This window comes from Centruroides vittatus, unplaced genomic scaffold, assembly GCF_030686945.1.
Source record: "Centruroides vittatus isolate TY-2023 unplaced genomic scaffold, ASM3068694v2 contig_874, whole genome shotgun sequence".
In the NCBI taxonomy this organism is placed as follows: Eukaryota; Metazoa; Arthropoda; class Arachnida; order Scorpiones; family Buthidae; genus Centruroides; species Centruroides vittatus.
Window position 1 is genome coordinate 2,106,080 of NW_027122566.1, and position 22,101 is coordinate 2,128,180.

The 22,101-nt window shown below is 28.5% G+C and overlaps 1 protein-coding gene across 1 annotated transcript in view; it reads left to right on the top strand.

Annotated features, from left to right (window-relative positions):
• LOC136982930 (RING finger and SPRY domain-containing protein 1-like) overlaps positions 1-22,101 on the top strand; it is a 97,773-nt gene that overhangs the window by 59,971 nt on the left and 15,701 nt on the right. The window contains exon 14 of the mRNA XM_067279508.1: positions 9,501-9,605. Within this exon, the coding sequence (XP_067135609.1) occupies positions 9,501-9,605 (105 nt within the window). The remainder of the gene's footprint in view (positions 1-9,500; positions 9,606-22,101) is intronic.

Here is a 22,101-nt window from a genome sequence, read left to right on the forward strand (position 1 = left end):
GTAATTTAAGTTTGAGAGAAAACATTAAGATCTACATTAATATCACAAAATTTTAAGACCATTTGACAAGAATTTATATTATTTCTAATAGTTAATATTTTTATACGTAAAGTAAATGTTTGCAGCTGACTTATCATTTCATATTGTTTATTATTGGCAAATGATTTCAAATAATAACTCTCATCTGTTGGATATCTATATATTGTAACATGATCAGCATCAATTAAAATCTCATTATCACTATCAATTCTCAAAGTTATATGTTGGTACAATAAAATTAATTTGTAAGAAGTTGCTTATTGTGGGAATTGGTTAAAATTCAAATCTGTTATTTTGCAAACCAGCAAAAGTACCTTAACACACACTGCTATCATATAAGTCAAAAGTGCTGATAAGATTTTTGAAAAAATGAATAAAGCATTTGTGCTTTATTAAAAGAGATATTTATTTGCTATGTTATTAGTCAGTCGTTACCTTAACATATTTTCAGTATTGATAGATAGATTGAGATTTAATTGGTAAAATTAACTATAGGGTTAAAAATAACATTGTAAAATGCCTTTTAATTTTTTAAATATTTTTGATGATGTAATAAAAAGATAAGCTATTTGCTAGTTACCACAATTATTTTTAGGTAAATACAAATGAAGAAGTGATGCTATATTTGCATATAGCATCATTTCTTCAAGGAGGGAAAAGATATTTCAGAATATTCATCTGATCTTTTTTTACTTTTAGTTACCTGACTAATTAATACATTTTCACAGATAAATAATTTATCTGACATTTCATTTAACGTGTTTTGATATGAAAAATAGTAGATATAAAATTTAATATATTTTTATTTTGAAAATTGTTTTAAATGTTTTGACAGCTTTATTCTCACATGTTTTCAACAAGAAATTAATTTATTACTATATTTTTATTTATTTTGTTATATCTGTTTTATAATATAATTTGCAGCAGACTATTAGTATTATATTAAGTTTTTATTCCATTTCAAATTTACCAAATTATAACGAAATTGTTCTTTAATTGATTTCTGTTGAAGGGTTTTTATGGAAGAATAGAAAAGAAGTTTAAATAATTTCTAATAGGAATATAAAATTTGAAATTAGATAGAATTGTAGAATTTTAACATGTATGATGAATAGACATTATATAAATTGCAAAACATAATGTTCCTAAGATAAGCAAATGATTAAAGTTTCTATAAAGAAATAATCTGGAACTTTACATAATATAGAGTATGCTTCTGTATTGGGAACATTAAAAAATATTACAATGCAATATCAGGAAGCTTAACAATAATTGTCAAACTAAATGGTGTAAAATCATCAAACTATACATAATACAATAGACATTATCCATGCAAACAATTACACTGTGAGCAAGTTCAAGTATGAATCTTTACACAAAATATGCAACAGATAATGAAATATATTACAGTCATAATATGAATATATACTATAATCTTGATTTATGCAAGATTGAATGTCAGAAAATGTTACATAAAATGAAATTCTGCACAAATTTGTGTTCTGCTCCAAGTATTTCCAGATGATTACTCAGACATTTATGCAACTATTTACAATTAACAGAAAAACATTAAAATGTGTTTTAAATGTTTTAATTATGTTTTTACTATGATGAATAACATTTAGTTCACTTTTTAAAATTATATTCAGCCTGGCACAATTTGAACTTCTACAGATAACACTTAATGCTCTCTGAGCAGACAGAAGAATGTAGATACTATTCCTACAAGTGTGGGATTATAAATTTAACTACCTTGTGATTGGGCTTATAATTTATACATATTCTGTGTTGTCTGTAGCTGTTAGTAAATGTTAGAAAGTACATGTTATATACATGCTTTTACTTACCATATTTAGAGAGAGTATTTAATAAAATAGCATAAAGATATATAGGAAAGTAAAAAAGTTAGTGAACCAAACTTAACTTTCTGATAACACCAGTATCTGTAGTTATGTGATCATTACTGTATAGGAATTGCATAGGATCAGCAGTGATTTGGAATAACAGCTATTTATTTTTGATTGAGAATTTAATAATTTTTCACAGGCTGCCTGCCCATTTATTAGGTATGTGGGATGTGCAGCAGTTCACTACTGGCCAACTTAAGGACATTAGACACATTTAACACAACAGACAGAGTTCAATGTCAACTGAAGCTAGACTAACCCTTTCTAATTGGAAAGATCTATTCTACATTTAGTTCACTGTGTAGTGAGTACCATTCACTTGTCTGTAGTTCTTTGTGTTTGTAATGTCAGAAATTGAGGAAACAGAGTTTGCTGACCAAAGAGTCAGATTCAATGGCACTAGGAGTGTTATGCATTGTTATGTTGTCTTTTGGTGGAATATGATGATGGGAAGCTGCTGCTTTTTTGTTTTAGGTATTAAAATACTAAGTCTTTCCTTAAATTTCAATGTATGAATCAGATTGTTTTTGTATTTGTAAAAGTTTGTAAGACACTCATCATCACACGTTGCCTGCATGAGATTTTGTTTCTTGTCTTGGAGTTGTTTCTCCTCAACTTCATTCTCAGAATTTGAACAAATAAATTCTTTCAGATCATCATTTATAATACTATTGTCTGCCGATCAGTTAAGTCATTGATGTCCTCCTCTTCTAAATCCTCAAATCTTATGTTACCAATTCCTCTGCTTTTATTTATGCAGTGGTCTTCTATTGCAGTTATCTTTGGTGCTCTCCACTGCCTATTTTATTAGGAAAGATTGTCAACTTTTGTGAAGTTCTTTTAAAATGAAAAGTGCTGAGATGGTTGTCACTGTCCAAGATCTCAATATGTTTGATAAATATCATAGAATTAGCTTTAAAGGATATGATTATTCTTTGGTTGAATGGTTGTATAAGGGATATAACATTCGAAGGTAGATAAACAATTGCTACCTCATTATTTGCAAATTTGTTTTTACCATTTGGATGTTTTAAGGAATTGTCTTTCATTGAGACTTTAAATATGGATACCTGAAAGAAAATAGGTCTCTAAGTTTCCAGAGAAGGTTTATGTATTGATATTTTCCCATACTGTAGCACCACTGTTGCACTGCTATTAAGATATTGCAAGAAAATCAGAACTGCAGATTATAATTGGTTTTGAAATGACTAATAGAAATTTGTTTATAATGACCACTGTTAGTAATTGATAAAAGTTTTATATTTTAAATTATAGTGTTTTCAATCGTTTTTGCACAAGTTTAAATTTTTTCTAACGTAAACAAAAAAGCCTACTACTTGCATGGTGGGGAAATAACTTAAACTGATAAAAATTTAAGTAAAAAAATTTAATGAAAGTAAAATAAAGAAAGCCTAAATCCTATTTTTTAATTTTTTTCTCTCTAGAAAATAATTGGCAAAATTGGCTTCTATAATTTCACTAATGTTAGGGTTACCATAACAGTTGATGCAAAATATGGACAGGTTAGCATTAAAAGTACTCAGACAGCAAGACAAAATAAAAGGAATTTATTCATATTTTTCAATCTAGTAAATGTTTGCATATAATGTAAAATTTCAATTTACACTTTCCTTCAGGGCACAGGATACAAGTTTAAATATAAGAAAACTAATTTACCACTTAGACAACAAGTATTATTGAATTTAAAAAAAAATGTTATAATGAATGTGCACGTTCTCTAAGCAACAGAGCTGTTACATTTGCTTATACAATGTTGCCACGTAGCCAACAAATGCAATAATAATTATCAAAAATTTAGCACCCTTTGTCAAATTAAATCTAAGTGGTTATGATTTAACTATTAACTGCTTAATCAATTGAAAGGTGTGGGCATTTTGTTCATTTTTTCCAAGTATGGTATGAACACGAACAGAGCCTGTCCATACTAAATACGGATGCATGGTAACCCTACTAATATTCCATTGTTCCACTGTTATTATTTATCAGGAAATACTTATATTGCCATTTAATCCAAAATATTCACAGAATATCATAGAATTAAGTCTAATGCAAGATTTTCAGATTTTTGCATAGTTTCTTCTACAAACTTGTATTTTCTAATTTATTTTCAGATGGACAGTTGTTTTCACCAATTAGTTTTATAAAATTGTGGAATAATAACACAAGAATCACCTTTGGAATATCCAGCTATATTTGAATATTTTATTAAAAGTAAAGCCTATGATTACCAAGAAATGCTTAATTGTAGGTGTCTTGACTCTTAAAGTTATTTTTCAAGTGATGTGAAGTAGGTGAAATTTTAATTGATAAATTGTCACAAAACATTTGTGTCCTTAAAACAAATGTAGAGACATCACAAACTCTATCTGCAAGTAATCATTTTATATGGATTATATGGATTTGTGTGTCTAATGATAGCAAGGTTATTTATCCAGCTGGTACAGCTACATGCATGGCTGGTTACCCATTCTCTTCTTAAATTTTCATTACATGGAAATGAATGTAACTGGAATGGTTGAATACTCGATGCATTGTGTTTTCTTGTGTACTGCATACAGCTTTAAACCATTTATAAAGAACTCTATGTCTATTATTACAGTTAACTACTGCACAATATCTACCTGAACTGGTTTTATAAGGAATGTCACCAATGAGAAACTAAAAATTACAGACCTACACTAACAACTAGCAGTATCTTAATGGCTGCCAAGACATACACCCTTGTGTAGCAGAATTCAAAAACATGTTTTAGAAATTTGTGGCTACTGAAGATATTTCTGGAGAATGTATTTTTCATTTTCATTGAATTCATTGCCTATCCTGAAAACTTTCCAGAGTATTCAGAGTGGTTATGCAGAGCCTAAAAATATCACAAAAACTGTTCTTGAATAGCTATATTTCACTTTAAATGCAGAAATAAAAGAAAAATCAGTTTTTACAACTTTTATAGGTATTCTTAAAATTATGGCCAACAAATGTATTGACAATAATATAATTGAAGAAAATGTGGGCTATGAAGTACAAAAGTGAAATATGAAATAACATAACAATTTAAATAAAGAATAATTTCATGTCCTATAAGAAATATTACCTCGTAGTTTGCCTTGTTGTTTGACCAAATTAACAAATTCACATGTAAGATGAAGAGAATTGATCATTATGTTTAAAAGTAAGATAGTGATGATATTTAAAATCAGACTTGCAGATATAGTATATAAAATTTTATTTATGAAAAAATTTTGCTGTACTCTGTTTTTCAGCCCTACCAAGATTACATTTCAAGAGTTAACTCTTTTAGTGATGAAATAGTCTTGTGTACATCAAATATGAACATTTAAAAGCTATACTTGAAGTTAATAATGACAACCAAATGTATTTTGATATATTTTTATCACATGCTCTTTGACAAAGTAAAAAACAACAAAGAAAAGATGATCTTTTAATGATGTTATACAAGTGTTATATCTGGTACAAAGTTGATGAAATTAGAACTATCAAAACACATGTGAAATACTTCAAAGAAAACAACAAATTACATGCACTAATAATCACATATTCATTTTAGCTAAAGATATTGAATATCTGTCTGGCTATGGCAATGTCAATAATAGAAAAAATAAAAGATGTTTATAAAAGTTCCTAGTTTTAAAATTTTTTAACATACTGTATGACATTCTTAGATAAGATATGATCAGGTATAAAGGGAAACTTTCAAAGATTTTATTGACAGCTCCCATCATTCAGTTTAGTTTGTAATTTTATTACCAGAAGGTATATATCAAAAAATGACCACTACTACACAGAGAGAAGCAATTTGTATGCTTAAATTTCACCCAATGAAGTCAGAAATAATTTTGCAGCAACATTTTCTCATTCAGTTTAGCTATGACCATCAAGAAATTAGACTGTCCTTATATAGTATGCACAATTTCAAGAAAATTGTTACTTGTGAAAAAGAGAAACCCTTTGGTCATAGTAGAGGTTTTGAGACACATTTGTAAGTTTGTACTAAAGCTCTCGCAAAACCATAACTGTTTGCTGTCTCTAGTATAGACAACAAGCAGCTCAATCAATATACCATGCCAAATCATAAAAGATGCTATGAAAGGATCAATATGGCTATTATCAGTATTGATAAGGACAAAATAAGAGTTTGACTAATGTACTGATGTGTTACATAAAAGATAGCAATTATAAAATCCATCCAATGCATTAGAGTGGACATAGTAATTATATTAAACATATATAAGGTTCTAATAAAAATTATAATGAAACTTTGTGACTTTTTCTACTATTCTGTGCCAATTTTCATTGCAGTTAGTGGAAGAAAATTTTAATTGGAAACATAAGTATATAGAAATCCTTATTATTAGAATGTAGTACATTGTCATGACTCACTCACTGGTTTAGAATGATATATGGTACAACAGCTACATATAATTCTTTCCTTTCATTCTTATAATCTGTCAGCTGGATATTATTTGGAAAGCTATAACATAAAATTGTACTGAATATTTTTGCTGATATGATGCCTTGTTGAATATTTAAGGATAGATGATGATTCATGGCTTTCAGAGAGAAACTTTGTAAATCACATTTCCAGTGACATCAAAAATATTCAAAATTTAACAAGAAATGAATACTGAATAAGGAATTTTCTACTGATTTTCTATAAATATATTCAGTACAAAAAAGGATGTTTAAAAGAAAGATATTACTACTTTATTAAAATTAAATATTTTTATTTGATTTTCATTAAACTCCAGACAAAATTAGTTAATATTTTTTGCTGTAAATTTAATCAACTTAATTAATTTGATGAATTTATATTAACAAAGATTTGAAGATAAAAATTAATTTCATATAAAAGAAAAGTGATATCCACCAATAATAAGTCAAATAGAATAATTTTTTTTCTCTCAAAATGTAAAGTACTTACTACATCATAACACCTTAAGTTGCTTATTATTTATAAATTTATTAAAACATAACAAACGTTTTCGGCCAAATCGATTGGCCATCCTCAGGTTAGTTGAGAAAAAATAATGATGTTCTAAAACTATAATATATAAATTCAAATACAAATAAAATGGAACAAATTCAAATAGAAAATTTATGGAAGAATTATAACAAAATAACTAAATATATATATATATATATATATATATATATTTATTTATTTCTTTTGGTATATATATATATATATATGCACACAAGCATATACTACACATATAAAATTAAATTAAATTAAACAACAAACAAATAAATATAATATTATACAATAATATCATATATAATATACGAAAAAATGTAACAAATGAAAAAAAAAAAAAAAAAAAAAAAAAAAAAAAAAATCAAGGCATAAGTTATGAGCTCTCAAAAAACTTTTTAACCAAGTACTTCCATGCAGATGGTAGCCCTTCCGCATCCCTTGCATTAATGCACATATCCTGTAGCTTGCCCTTATAAATTTCAATCTTTTTTGCACTCACCGCCAAAGTCGGGGAGTGCACGGACTTAACAATATTTGCTTCCTCCCATTTTACTACAGAGCCCTCAGCCTGTGCCATCCGAGATAATACTGTGGCGTTGGATCCCTTATTGACATTATATTTGTGCTCTCTCAGTCTGATTCCCAAATTTTTGTAGTAATACCAGTATAGTTTTTCTTGATTCCTAATTCCATGTTTTTGTAAGGAATCCTGTACACTCCTGCTCTTCCTTCTTTATCAATGCTGTCCTTGTCATTCCTTAATATCTTATACAGGTTTGGAGCTCTCTTCAAAATCAATTTGGACTTTTTGCAGTCTGAAATTTCTCTCATGATGGCTTCTTACTTCTATCGTATGTGAATTTTGTGATTTTACCGATATCGCTGCATGGAGCCTTTGCTGTGCCTGAAGCTTCTGATCAATCCTGTTATCGTATCTGCTCTGTATCCTAGAGTTCTGGCAACTTGTAATATTCTATTGATCTCCTGTCTATCAGCTACACTACTACAATACAAAAAGGCTCTTCTAATGAGATCTCGGAAGGCAGCCAGTTTATATTGGTAAGGATCATTCACGTGTGATGGAATGTAAAGTGGGCTATGTGTTGGTTTGACGTACATACTTGTGAACAAATGCCCTTCCTTGAATTCAATATCTATGTCTAAAAAAATGTATCTGTGAAGAACCGTTCTGTTCAATCTTCAACTTGAGGCCATCATCGTTGTTATTAACCTTACCAATAAACTCATGAGAGAAATTTCAGACCGCAAAAAGTCGTCCAAATTGATTTTGAAGAGAGCTCCAAACCTGTATAAGATATTAAGGAATGACAAGGACAGCATTGATAAAGAAGGAAGAGCAGGAGTGTACAGGATTCCTTACAAAAACATGGAATTAGGAATCAAGAAAAACTATACTGGTATTACTACAAAAATTTGGGAATCAGACTGAGAGAGCACAAATATAATGTCAATAAGGGATCCAACGCCACAGTATTATCTCGGATGGCACAGGCTGAGGGCTCTGTAGTAAAATGGGAGGAAGCAAATATTGTTAAGTCCGTGCACTCCCCGACTTTGGCGGTGAGTGCAAAAAAGATTGAAATTTATAAGGGCAAGCTACAGGATATGTGCATTAATGCAAGGGATGCGGAAGGGCTACCATCTGCATGGAAGTACTTGGTTAAAAAGTTTTTTGAGAGCTCATAACTTATGCCTTGATTTTTTTTTTTTTTTTTTTTTTTTTGCATTTGTTACATTTTTTCGTATATTATATATGATATTATTGTATAATATTATATTTATTTGTTTGTTGTTTAATTTAATTTAATTTTATATGTGTAGTATATGCTTGTGTGCATATATACACACACACACACACACACACACACACACATCCTCAGGTTAATCAATTAACCTGAGGATGGCCAATCGATTTGGCCGAAAACGTTAGTTATGTTTTAATAAATTTTTCTCAGCAACTTAAGGTATTGTGATGTAGTTTATTATTTGCCGAGTGAGTTTCATTGAATGTAAAGTTCTTGGTTGTAAAGTGATAATCCCATTAGCTCAATAGCTGCATTTAATTGTAGATTAATAAAAGCATTTAGTATAAATATATTTTGTTAAGAATATAAAACAGTGATGATAAATTGGAATTATAAATATATGATTGTTTCTCAGAAATTATAACATGTAATTATGTGCTTGATGATTTTATTAGGAGTTAACTGCTTAATTTTATTTTATTATATATCATAATTTAATTTCTATAAAACTATTTTCCATTTATAAGTAAGTTATATTTAAGAAATCAAATAAAATAAATAATGACAATATATATTGAATTATGTATTATCATAATTTGATAATATTTGGATTGTCAAAAAAAATTTAGTAAGCAGTGTTAGAAATTTTCACAGAGTAATTCATTTGATTTAAATATTTTTCATTTTTTTGACAGAAAAAAAATTAATTTATATATTGAATTATTTTGATTATTTTTAAGCATAACTTCCTGTGGTATATCTTGCATTTTACAGGCATATTCAGTTAGAAAAATTACGAAATGCAAGTGTAAAAGAAGATTCTTGTACATTATGCTGTGATGGGGTTGCTACTATCAAATTAGATCCTTGTGAACATAGGTATGTAAAATTTACATTAAAAAAATATCCAGTAATGTTTGCTTTTCACATTTTACTATATTAAACAAATATTTTCTTTGTTAAAATTATGTAAACTGTAAGGTTAATCATTTTATTTTAGTTATTGAGCATGGAGGAATTATAAATACTTTTTATTTGTGTTGATTAAAGCAGAAAATTAATAAACTGTTATCAGTTAAATTAATTAAGTGAATTTTGATCATTTATTTATGTATAATATTTAAAAATAGGCATGGTTGCATGGTATGTACAAAAATGCTTACACATACCTATGTGTAAGCATTGTAAAATTTGAAATGCTAAAACTTTTAAACTTTGAAACAGTTTTCAGAATTTGTTTTTTATATGACTGAAGATAGTAAGAATTATTTGAAAAAAACAGTAATTAGCGAATTATAAAAATAATTTAATTTACATTTTTAATTAAAATTTAACAATGAAACATAAATTGACAAGAATGATGATATTGTTTTTTCAGAAAATATTTTTGCTTACTATAAATATAGTAAACTGATCATTGGTAAAATTCACAAATTACAATTTCATTTAATTTTCTTTCAAGAAATCTTTTTAAATAATTTAGTTGTCTATACAATACTATGTTTATACAATTAAATAACAAAATTAATAAATTAGTAACAAAAATCACTTTTTTCAGTTTATTTCTACTTATTTTTTCAGTACTTCTATTTTTTTCTTGCTATTAACCATTATATACATATATTTTTTACTGAATATTGTAAATTTGTATGAAATTTATAAATATTTGAATAATAAAGCTTTTAGAATTTTCTGACAATATTGTTGAGAACAATCTTTTTGCTTAAATTTAAATTTTAGCCTTATATAAACTATAAATATCTTTAGGCGAAAAATCTTATAACTTTAAATGCTTTAAATATTTGTAAAATTTGTTTTTGGATGCAATTACAGAAAATATGCATTCTTTAGTCTCTAGTTATCTTTGAAGATATAAAAGTATTTAAGACTATGAAGTTTTATATTTAATATTCATTTATTTTTAAATTCTTTTTTCTTTTGATTTTTATGATAATGTGTGTTATCATATGAAATATCTTTGTTTATATTCTAAAGCGTTTAATTCTTTTTAATATGAAAAAGTTGTTGTTTTAAAACATTATATGTTATTCAAAAATAATTAATTAAAAAATTTTTTTTAATTTTATGAGAAAAGTTTCTCATTGCATAAAAATGTTAAAGTTTGGAAAAACTGTTTACTTTTGAAATTGATTCTGATCTCATACCTTATTCAGTTGAATTCCATATAAGGTAAAGGCCTGATGAATTGTAATGATTATATCATCCAATAAGATGCTGAGATTCTATTTTATTTATCCAACTACTGTTCAAGAATTGTCACATGAATATTTATTTTACTATTATCTTATTACTTGAAAGTAATTTAATAATAATTATAATTGCATAAAAGTGTCACTTTAATATAAAATGGATCTACATTGTTGGGTTTAAAAAAATGAAGCAGAATACATCAAAATGATGACAACACCATCTATAGTTCTGATTTTGTTATCAAAATGGCAGAAAATGACATTGATATTTGTTCACTAATATAAATGTTAGTAAATCACTTAATAAAACGATTTTATTTTTGTTTTATTTTGTATGGAAAAAAGTAATGTCATTCAAAACCTATTAGCTTTACAATAATTGTCTTATGTCTTAACCATCAATGAAACTGACAAACCACTTATCAAAAATTACCTTAAAAAAGTTCACTCAATACAATATACACCATCAGATTCTTAATTTTATTCTATGTCTTTTATGGGACTACATTTATTTTACTTTATTTTATTGTGACATAAAAACATCTGCAGAAAGACAATTTTTGATGTATGTTGAATATTTGAAATCATTGAAGCTATTTCTATAAGTCTGTGTTATATCCAGAATTTCAATTGATGATCTAAAATTTTTATTATGCTGTAATACAAATGGATAATGATAGAATACATTTAGAAGACAAAACCTGTAATACAAAAAACGTTATACAAAAATATACTCTTAAATAGATGAAAATATAAAATTTCTACAATAAATTTATTAATTAGATATAACTTTTCTATAGTTGTTTTTTAATCATTATATCATCGTATTGTTATGCTGCTTAAAAGTAAATAAATTAATCTTGATAATCTTCTAATCCATTATTACACAAAATCGATTATTAAATTTTCATAATGAAAGGTGAATTTTGGATCTTTTTTTCCACTTTTTCATTAATTATATAAATTGAAAACAAATTCATTATTTACTTTTAGTATAAAAGCACACATGATAACATGAACAACCCAGGATATCTTCAATTAAAATTGAATTATGACTATTTACAAAAATATAAAATTTTCGAGTTTATCTTACATCCTTTTTTACTCCATTACAGAAGTAACTGTATTGGCTTGAATAAAGTTCATTAGAACAAATGGTAAATTATAAAAAATCTTCACACAAAGTTAAAATTGATCGAAACGCCGACCTTTTATTTGAGGATCCGGCGTCCTTTAAAACTAAAAACAATGGTTACAACTTTTGATCACAACTACCTTGTCCTTTAGCACTATATATTACTGGTTCAGGTCCTCTGGTGGTGGTTTCGAGTAATCATAAAGTTCATTTGCATAAAAGCACACATGATAACATGAACAACCCAGGATATCTTCAATTAAAATTGAATTATGACTATTTACAAAAAATAAAATTTTCGAGTCTATTAAAGGACGCTGGATCCTCAAATAAAAGGTCGGCGTTTCAATCAATTTTAACTTTGTGTGAAGATTTTTTTATAATTTACCATTTGTTCTAATGAACTTTATTCAAGCCAATAAACTGTTACTTCGTGGTGGAGTAAAAAAGGATGTAAGATAGACTCGAAAATTTTATATTTTTGTAAATAGTCATAATTCAATTTTACTTTTAGTATCTTTATTTAAAAGAAAAAAATTGAAATATGTTTTACTGATAACATATATCATTAGATATTAGAGCAAATTAATATATTTACAAATTTAAATTTATATTAGTTTTTTATGAATTTTGTGAAATGTGTATTTTAGAATTGTACTTTGCAGCTTGAATGTAAATATTTTAAAATGATATTTTAAGTTGTTAGTATGCTTAGACTATGTTATTAGAGTGAATGTGTTGTGTACATTAAATTGCAAATTGCAGGTTGTGTTGCATTTCATTCGTTTATGGAGGGGATAAAATAAAAATTAACAAAACTGGGTTAAAATTAGAAAGGTCAACAGGAGGCAATTATTCTTTTCATTAAGAAGTCAGAGGTGAATAAACAGAATAAAGTTTTTAGTGTTTTTCTCTCCTCTATTAGCAGCAAAATTATTTTTCTTGATCACATGGCAATATCAGATAACAGATGATCTTTATCCTGATTGGATGCAGATGAATATCTGTGATCAGCTTTAAAACAAGCTTTTCATCGGGAAAGTTATGCTTATCTTATGGTGCCAAATTTATAGTGGTATACACCACAGCTTTTTAAGAATTGGTGAAATTATAACAACAGAAAATTATTATGCTAAATTGCAAATGATTCATAAAAAATTAAAGATAACTCAACCCAGTATTGGTGAAATGAAAAGGTATAATTGTGTACAAAACGACTTAAAAACTGTACAAGTTCCATGAATTCGTTTTATCAAAGAATACCAACTTTTACCACAGAAAATATAAATGATTTAGTCTTTGACTAACCATATGTATAAGCCAATGATAATTATTACGCACAATTAAAGTCACAGAATAAAAAATTAATTATTTAAACTTTGTAAAAGTACAATAGATAATACTTTAAAAATAAATATGTTAAAAATAGGAGTACTGAAGACTAACAACTTTGACTCCTCCTTTATTTTAAGGCCTCTCAATTGTTTAGGAATACCTAAGTGCTGAAAAAATTCTGTGCACAAATTCAAGAGATGTCTTATCAGTTACTACCTGTCCATGACAATAACAGTAATCCAAAATACATATCAAACGTTTTGTACTTGGACTTTAATAATAGTTGTCTATTCTATTTTTACAAGTTTTTAATAATTAGATAAAAATGATTAAAAACAAAAAATTTTTCATTTGAACTTTCCCATTCAAAATGGCAGTCTCATATGCAGTAATTTAATATTTATAGTAAAATTTCTTTAATTAAGATATCATAATTAAATATCATACGAATATAAAGACGAATTTGATTAAATCTGAAAACATCTGTCTCTAAAATGAACATGTTTCTGTAAGAAATTAATTATTTACTTTTGACTTCATTTATTTATTTTTCCAAAATTAGTTAAATAGTTTCATATGTAAAAGCCAAATTTTATAAATCTTAACATTCTTAGAAAGTTCTATCATTAAGTAAACATTTTGAAACTAAACATTGTGAATGGATATTGAGATATGTAATTGAATTTTAAATCTATACATGAATTATATTAATTTAAAATTCAGTTGTCTCATTGAGAATAACTTCACTATCTCATATCTGAAAATTCGTTGTCGTGAGTTTACATCATATTATTCAACATTCACTTAATGTCATCATTTACATGGGATATATCATCATTGCCTTATGATTATTCTTTTCCCACATTACAATTGAAAAGTTTCTCATATCCGTTCTTTTAAATTTGGAATAAATAATTTAAAAATTTGCCGAGTTTTTAAATCAGTTTCGATAATTTCGACTCTTCTTTTAATTTAAATGTACAGTAGATGGGTCCTATTCATATTTAGTATGTTTATTTATTTTACTTTTGTATTTATACAGGATGTTTGAAGCGTGCAATGTAATAACGTTGTAAATTCCATTTTTCTCTAAATGCGTTTCATTGGAGTTCAGTTTGAAAAAGAAATTGTAAACCTATAAATTCCCACTGTAAGTTCGTGTGTCTTTCCTTAATCTAGAGAACGGAATTATATAGATGAAAGCCGAGACCATATATGGAAACCTAAAGGGTAGGAGGTCCCGATTAACTATATATGAACTTCCGATGCAAATCGGAAGTATGTTATTTCAATTCAAAAGTTTTCCCCTGAAAGCAGTTAGATGATTATTACGACTCGATTGTTAAACGAAAAGTATTATGTACAGGGGCAAGACACTACTAATTCGAAGTGGAAAACATATATTTTAAATAAAATAAATTTAAAATATGATTAAAAATTGCAGTCTGGCGTTGTGACGATGTCACAATAAATAATCGCTCCTTGAAGAAATGAATTCTAAACGCAATGCTTTCTGCTACAAAAAAGGTGGCATAGTAAGTGGCTATATTTTGAAGTTGAATTTATGTGCAAGTCATAACGTTTTAAGCGCCAAAATGCAAGTCACGTGAATTTTGGCGCTTAAAACGTTACCCCTTACGTCTATATCATTTTGTCATTCCAGAGAATTTGTAATCTAGTGAATTTTTCTACCATTTTATTGTAAAATTGAAATTAATTCCTTCAACTTGATGGAATTCATTCAGTAGAAAAAGTCTTTCTCTCTCCGGTAAAGTTTGATTTTTTTTGACATTTACAACAATATGGCATTGCACGCTTCGTTTATTTTCATTTATTCAGGCACAAAAGTGATCTTTCCAGCATTTCACGATAATATGCATAGCTTATGGAACATTACTTCCACTTCCATCTTTACAGTAAAATAAATTATGTGCGTTTCTTTTTAAATGAATTATCATGCGAAAATTTCACTGCAATACATAAATTTTTAAACCTAAAATCAAAGAACAAATCTAGAATTAGATTTCTAAATACAGTATTTCGATTATCGGCTTGTAGGTGTATTCATCAGAGAAATAATTAATTCTCTATTAAAGGGAACAATAGATAAAGCAATAAGATATATCGTTATATAATGTCATATCGCTTTCCTTTCATAAATGTAATATCACACGAATAAATAGATAATTTCTTGGTGATAGTTGTGTGGGTTTTTATTCATATAGATTGTAATATTGAATACATATAATTATATTTATTCAACAAATAAAATTTTGTTTAAAGATTCTTTAAGTTTAACAAGGACTGTGAGAAATTTATTAAAATAATAAATGATTAATGAATTTTAAAAAATGGAATGATATTGAATTTCAACTATTAATGCCTGTTATGTGTGATTAGTGCTATCTTAATTATAAACTTATGTCTCTACAGTTAAGTTCACGTACTTACATGAATTTAATTTTGAGTGTTTATTGTTATGACTTTCTTTGGATAACAGTAGCTTAATTAGGAACTGCTGATCTAATTAAACACGAAACTAAATTACTCTGGTATTGTTAAGCTGTAGTTGATAAAATGGACAATATTTCACAAATAATTGAAGAAATTCATAAGGAAATACACACACTTGCATTTATGAAAGTAATGATGCTATAACTTGAATTGGCACACAAGATACGGAATTTAACTTTATAGTGCTATAGTAAATGAGAACAGTTCTGATAACCTTATAACTTGAAGTTATTTATTTCTATAACAATACATCTCAGGCAGTTTATGTAACTTTATATGTGGAAAACATATTGGATTCTTATCGAACATAGTGATATTCCAACATTACTCCATGGTCAGCGTTCGGAGTACAGGAATCTATGATGATTTTTCACTGCTTTATCACGGATTGCTGTACAAATTCAATTATCTGTTAGTCTGAATAATTAGTCATAATTGTGCCATACTGGAATTTTATTAAAAAATGCCAGTATGGCACAATTATGACTGGTATGAAATCTAAATTAACATTCAGATGTTATATGTGTGTGTAAAATGCAGGTATTACTTTAATAATTGTGGACCACAGTCTGCATCTAGTCCTTTAAAGGTTTTTGAAGACCACGGAAAATATCCGTCAAGAGTAAGGCTGGGGTCACACTTACAGAAAAAAGCTCACTGAACCGTAATGGCAATTTTCCGTTCAGTATGAATCTAGTGTTAGTTCACATTACTAGCAGCTGGGCAGCTCATGCGATTTCTCGTTTTCAGCCTCGGGCAGCACAGCGACATCATCAGTGACATTGTATACACGTCATCACTCCCAAGGATCTGATCTGATCAACATCTACATTTTACGTCACCAGGAAAAATTTCTACTGAACACCTCTCTACTTGATTTTCCAGAAATTTTACTCGTGAGAGACATAAAATTTTTCTAGATTTGGCTTTCAGTTTACGTTTTCAGTGGTGTTTTTCTGTGTGATCCCAGCTTAAAAGTGACTTTACAAAATATGCCGTAAATTGCACATCATTTTCTGCGCAAACGTGGAAACGACTCTATTGCATTTCTTCTTTGAAACCGTGTTTTGTTGATTGTTGGACTATGAACCTAAAGTTGAGTTTTAATTAAACACTTGGCTTTATTTCCATCTTTATTTAGTAAATTCGTACTACGCCGCAGCGCAGAAAACGAGGCCGAAACAGCCATAAGACATTAATGAAAAAGAATTTTTATGTCCTTGTGCAAAATCACTTATTATATTCCGTAATATGAATACAATTATAGTCTACATCTTCTAGATATTGTGATAACTGGATATCGTAAAATAAGCAAAAGATTATGTACAGTACAACAGATATAAATATTTTTAAAAAATCAACTAAATAAAGATGGAAATAAAGCCAAGTGTTTAATTAAAACTCAACTTTTGGTTCATAGTCCGACTCTATTGCACTCAATTGCACTTTTTATTTTTCTGTTATGTAACAGATGGAAAATACTGGCGATCGGTCAAAAAAGGACACACGAGTTTTACATTTTTGATTCAGGACGAAGAAGCCGAGAAGTGCAAAAATGTTGGGGATTTTTTACTGTGTGAATGGATTTTAATGTGTTTGGGAGCAATATTTTTTTCCCTCCCACTGAAACTTAATAGCCTGTGCCTTTTGTAGAATATTTGCAGGGAGATTTTTTGTATTAGGGGAAATGTTTCTAGAATTTTTCAGGAAAATCGGACCGTTTGTTCGGGAGATATTGCCTCACCTTCTTAATATCTTCCGAACCAATCTGAAGACTTCAAGATAATGGTAGCAATTTTTAGAAAGAAAACAAATAAAGAATGCCGGGAAGCCTTGCAATAATGTTGCCAGCTTTTTTTATGACTATTATTATTTATTTATTATAAGAATATAAAAAAATCTGAACGATAATTTTCTGAAGATGCTATTCAGTTCTAAAAATATTTACACGAAATATATAATTAAGTACTTATTATTTGTAATTAGTAAATATAGCTTATGTGTGAATACCCTTTCAAATAAATAATGTATACTATATATTAAAAAAAAAAGATTAAATGTTAATTGAGATACACATTTATTAAATAGATAAATTAAATAGGTTTATTCTTTTTCAAATAATAAATACCATTATAAAACTGAAACATAATTACCCACCTCCGCTTGAATCAAGCAAAGAATGGACTAAGGCAACGATATGGTTTAAAAATAACAAGTATTTCTTCAGTTTAAACTTGCTCATTCTTAAGAAGAATTCGTCTCGAAACCCATGATGGGCTTGCTTAAAGAGATCGTCTTAGTGCCCACAGGGCGGAAAGAGTTAAAAAAAAAAAAAAAAAAAAAAAAAACATTCTATCGACTGGTACACATTTCTGGCAGGAGTAGTGCTATTGTTGAAAGATATCCTGTAGGCTAGTGACACGCAAACTAAGAAAATAGTAAGAAAAATAATAATGTGAGAAAATTTCAAAAATAAGTTATAATGTGATATACAAACAAAAAAGTAAGCCAAATCTCATACTACTGTACGTTACTATTAAATAATAATAACTAAAATACTTTAAAACATTGAATCAGGAAATTGTCGATAAGGGGTTCGCTGGTTTAAAAAAAATGTTATCAGAACACTGTTGTAAATCATTTCCTGTGACTAACAGTAGCTTGTATGTCATAGCTGTATGGACCTCCTCAGCGCTCACAAATCAGGTAAAAGTCTTAAAGACCAAAATAAAGTAATTGTCGAAATAAAGACCGAAAGAATGCCCTGACTTCTAACACTGTCTTCACGTTCACCGTCGTATAAGGATTTTCGTCTATCGGAAATCGCCGATTACATTTGTAGATACCTGCTCGGAATATGTATTGGTCTTAATAGCTCTCATCAGCTGCACTGTCGATTTTGTCCTGTTTAACTTGATAATACGTTGTTAAAATTGTCATAACTCTAGCAACGATGTATCCGTATTCGACTGACTTTCATTCTACTTTGCCTCCAAATGTTTCTCCATTCTGCGAATTCAGGTGACTCAGATGACAACCTGTTGAAAATATATACCAACAATAGCATTGAGTGAATTATAGTTTGCACTAAGTTCACTTTTCTCGGAATTAAATTACTGTATACGTGACGTTTATAAAGTCAAATTTTGATAAACATTGGATGTTCTCAAAAACAGTCACCAAGAAAATTTCGTGTGACACTAGATCAGTTTCGATTCTCCAATCTTGTTTGTTTGTTTAGTTATGGCAACGCAACACTTGGGCGATCTGCCTAAGAGAATGCCTTCCGGGAGGTCTTTTTAAGGGAAACTGGCCTCTATTTAAGCGTTACAGATGTGGAGAAAACCCGGTAAACGTCCAGTGCTCAGGGAACGAAGACCGCTTGGCCACTGGTGGGCCGATTCTCCAATCTATGGAGCCGATTTTGTAACTTTTCAGTCAGTAACATCAAAATATTCACCATTTTAAAGTTTCGATTGAAGTTTATTTTGAAATAACATCCTAAAAATAAAAATAAAATAAACGCGAAGGAAAATGGATGCTATTGCATAAGATTCTTATTATGTTTGTTTTCACATAGAATTGACCCCGGATCATTTTCTGTAGCCATATATGGGACTACATAAAAATGTTTTCTGAGAACTAAACAGATTCACTGCAAAATTTGCTCGAAATATCAACTACGAAATTTACATCTAATTTTATGAAATTGTTAAAGAAATATTAATAAATGCCATTTCTCGCGTAAGTTTGTAAGTACTGTACAGTACACGTGTATATTTCTATAACTTATACAAAATATGAAAACTAATAAAATTTTATTATGCTTTAAATTTTTAGATCGCGACGAACGAAATTTTTTTTCTAACAGAAATCTGAATGAAAACAAATCGGTAGTTCTTGATCTAGGACTTTCTGAAGGAGTGAATGGACAATTCCAAGCCAAATTGTTTATATATCGTTAGCTTTTTGAAAGTTACTGAAGAATCAATTGTTTGTGTCCATTCATGAAAAACCGAGTTATCTTACTATAAATTAATCGACAATGGACTGAAAATCATTAGTCCATTGCTTTTTCTTTGAAGAATTCAGATTCAGTCCATGAATTGATAGTCAAGTTTTATTTTTTCTAGATAATCATTTCATTCTACCTACATCAGACAAATTCATTATTACAGAGGTCACCTTGATTTAATGGTACGAAATGGCATTTTCTTGACGTTTCAGTCTTCTCTTTACAATAGTAAGATTTATTAAGCTGCAATATGGAAAAAAAAAAAAAAAAAAATGTAGATATATTCCCATTCGTCTTGGTCATCTTTCCAACGGAGTTACGATACATGAAAGTCAAGACCAGATATGGAAACCTTGGGGGCAGAAGGCCCCGATTAACTATATATGAACTTCTGATGCAAACCGGACGTCACGTTATTTCAATTCAAAACTTTTCCCCTGAAAGCAGTTAATAGATGACCGGCACGACTCCATTGCTAACGGAAAAGTATGTACAGTACACTACAGTACTAATTTGAGGTGGAGAGCATGTATTTTAAATGAAATAAATTAAAAATTGTAACCCGGCATTGTGACGATGTCACAATAAACAGTTCGTCGTTCTGTATAATTATGCTTTGCCAAAAGTATGCAACAGTAATTTGACATTTATATTGATATAAGAACTCTAAATCCTTTTGTACTAGTAAATGAGTACTGTCTACTTCTTTGTATTGCTTCAGTTTATAATAAAGTCATATGATTATTGCCTTGGTATTTGGCCTACCATATTCTCTGTTTTGTCTGCAAACTGTGTATTTTTTTTGTATTTCATTTTTCATATGTCAGCTATGTTTAAATTTGGACATTATAATACAGTTAACTGTATTATAATGTCCAAATTTAAGGACTCGAGATCGGTAGGAGCATCAATGTCATTTTTTGTAATAAATTAATCTTTTGTTTAGTAAGCAACTTATTTCATGACTTTATTCGCTTTATTGCTTGAGAATAAAGCCGAGCCCTTTAAATAAATTTTCATGTTTAGAATTACTATGAGAAATAATTGAAATTCCTTTCTTCTTTGGTAATAAGTAACGCCGATGCCGCCTGCAAATAAGCGATACATCTCTATATAAATTTAGCACAAATAAATGTACGAGTATCTGAAAATAATTATTTCCTTTATTATAACGAATGATAAGTCCATCAGTGGCCGAGTGGATAAAACCACTGAACATCGTGAGGGGTAAATCCGCAACCAACTAACTGGCTATGTGAAATTTTTCGGGTTTACATATCCAGCACCTAAAGAAGAGGCAGTTTTCCACTGTACGCCCTCCCGGGAGATACTGTTCTGTTGACAGATCGCCATGTGTTGCGTTGCCTTATCCCATCAATCCACTATATCGAATAAAAGATATATTTGATGTTTTGAACAAATATCGTTTTGTAATTTAGTTGCACTTTAAGAAATTTGATGGGTTTCAGGTTTTATATAATTTCTGTCTCTCATATTTCTACTTTTTACATTTTTCATTATAAGATGCAAGTTAAGGGTTTAGCATGTTTATATACAAAATTACTTCTTTTCAGCGAAATACTAATTGTTACACTAAGTGTATGATGAACTTATAAGATATAATCAATAAGTGTATATCAATCACGTAATCAGAGTCCGCTGTTACTCTAAAAATTTGAATTAGGAATTTTCTCTTCTAAATAGGTTGTACATTTCTGTGTTAAAGGTACTTTGTTACTAAAGTCTCATTGGTAAACGTCATTAATATCTCTGTGGTGAATTTGAAAATGTAGAAAAAAGCTAATGAAATGATTTATTCAACTTGTAACGAAGATCCTCATTTTTATTCCCCCCTTGGCCAAGGGGGGAATAAAAATGAGGATCTTCAATACTTTTAGCGAAGAATCTTTTTTCCCTCAAGGGAATATTTCACTTGCAATACTTTTGTTATATGCGACATGATACCTATTTTTTCTAACAAGATCTGTTGTTTGAAGATTGAAATTAATAGATATCTTGAAATATGTTATTGTATCTATTGAATGATGTAGAAGAGTTATATTAATAAATTAAAGTATTCATGAAAATTATAGATATTTAACCGTTTTGAAGATTTTAATTGGATCAATATTTATAATCTTTGAAGAAATGGAAAGGAACAATGTT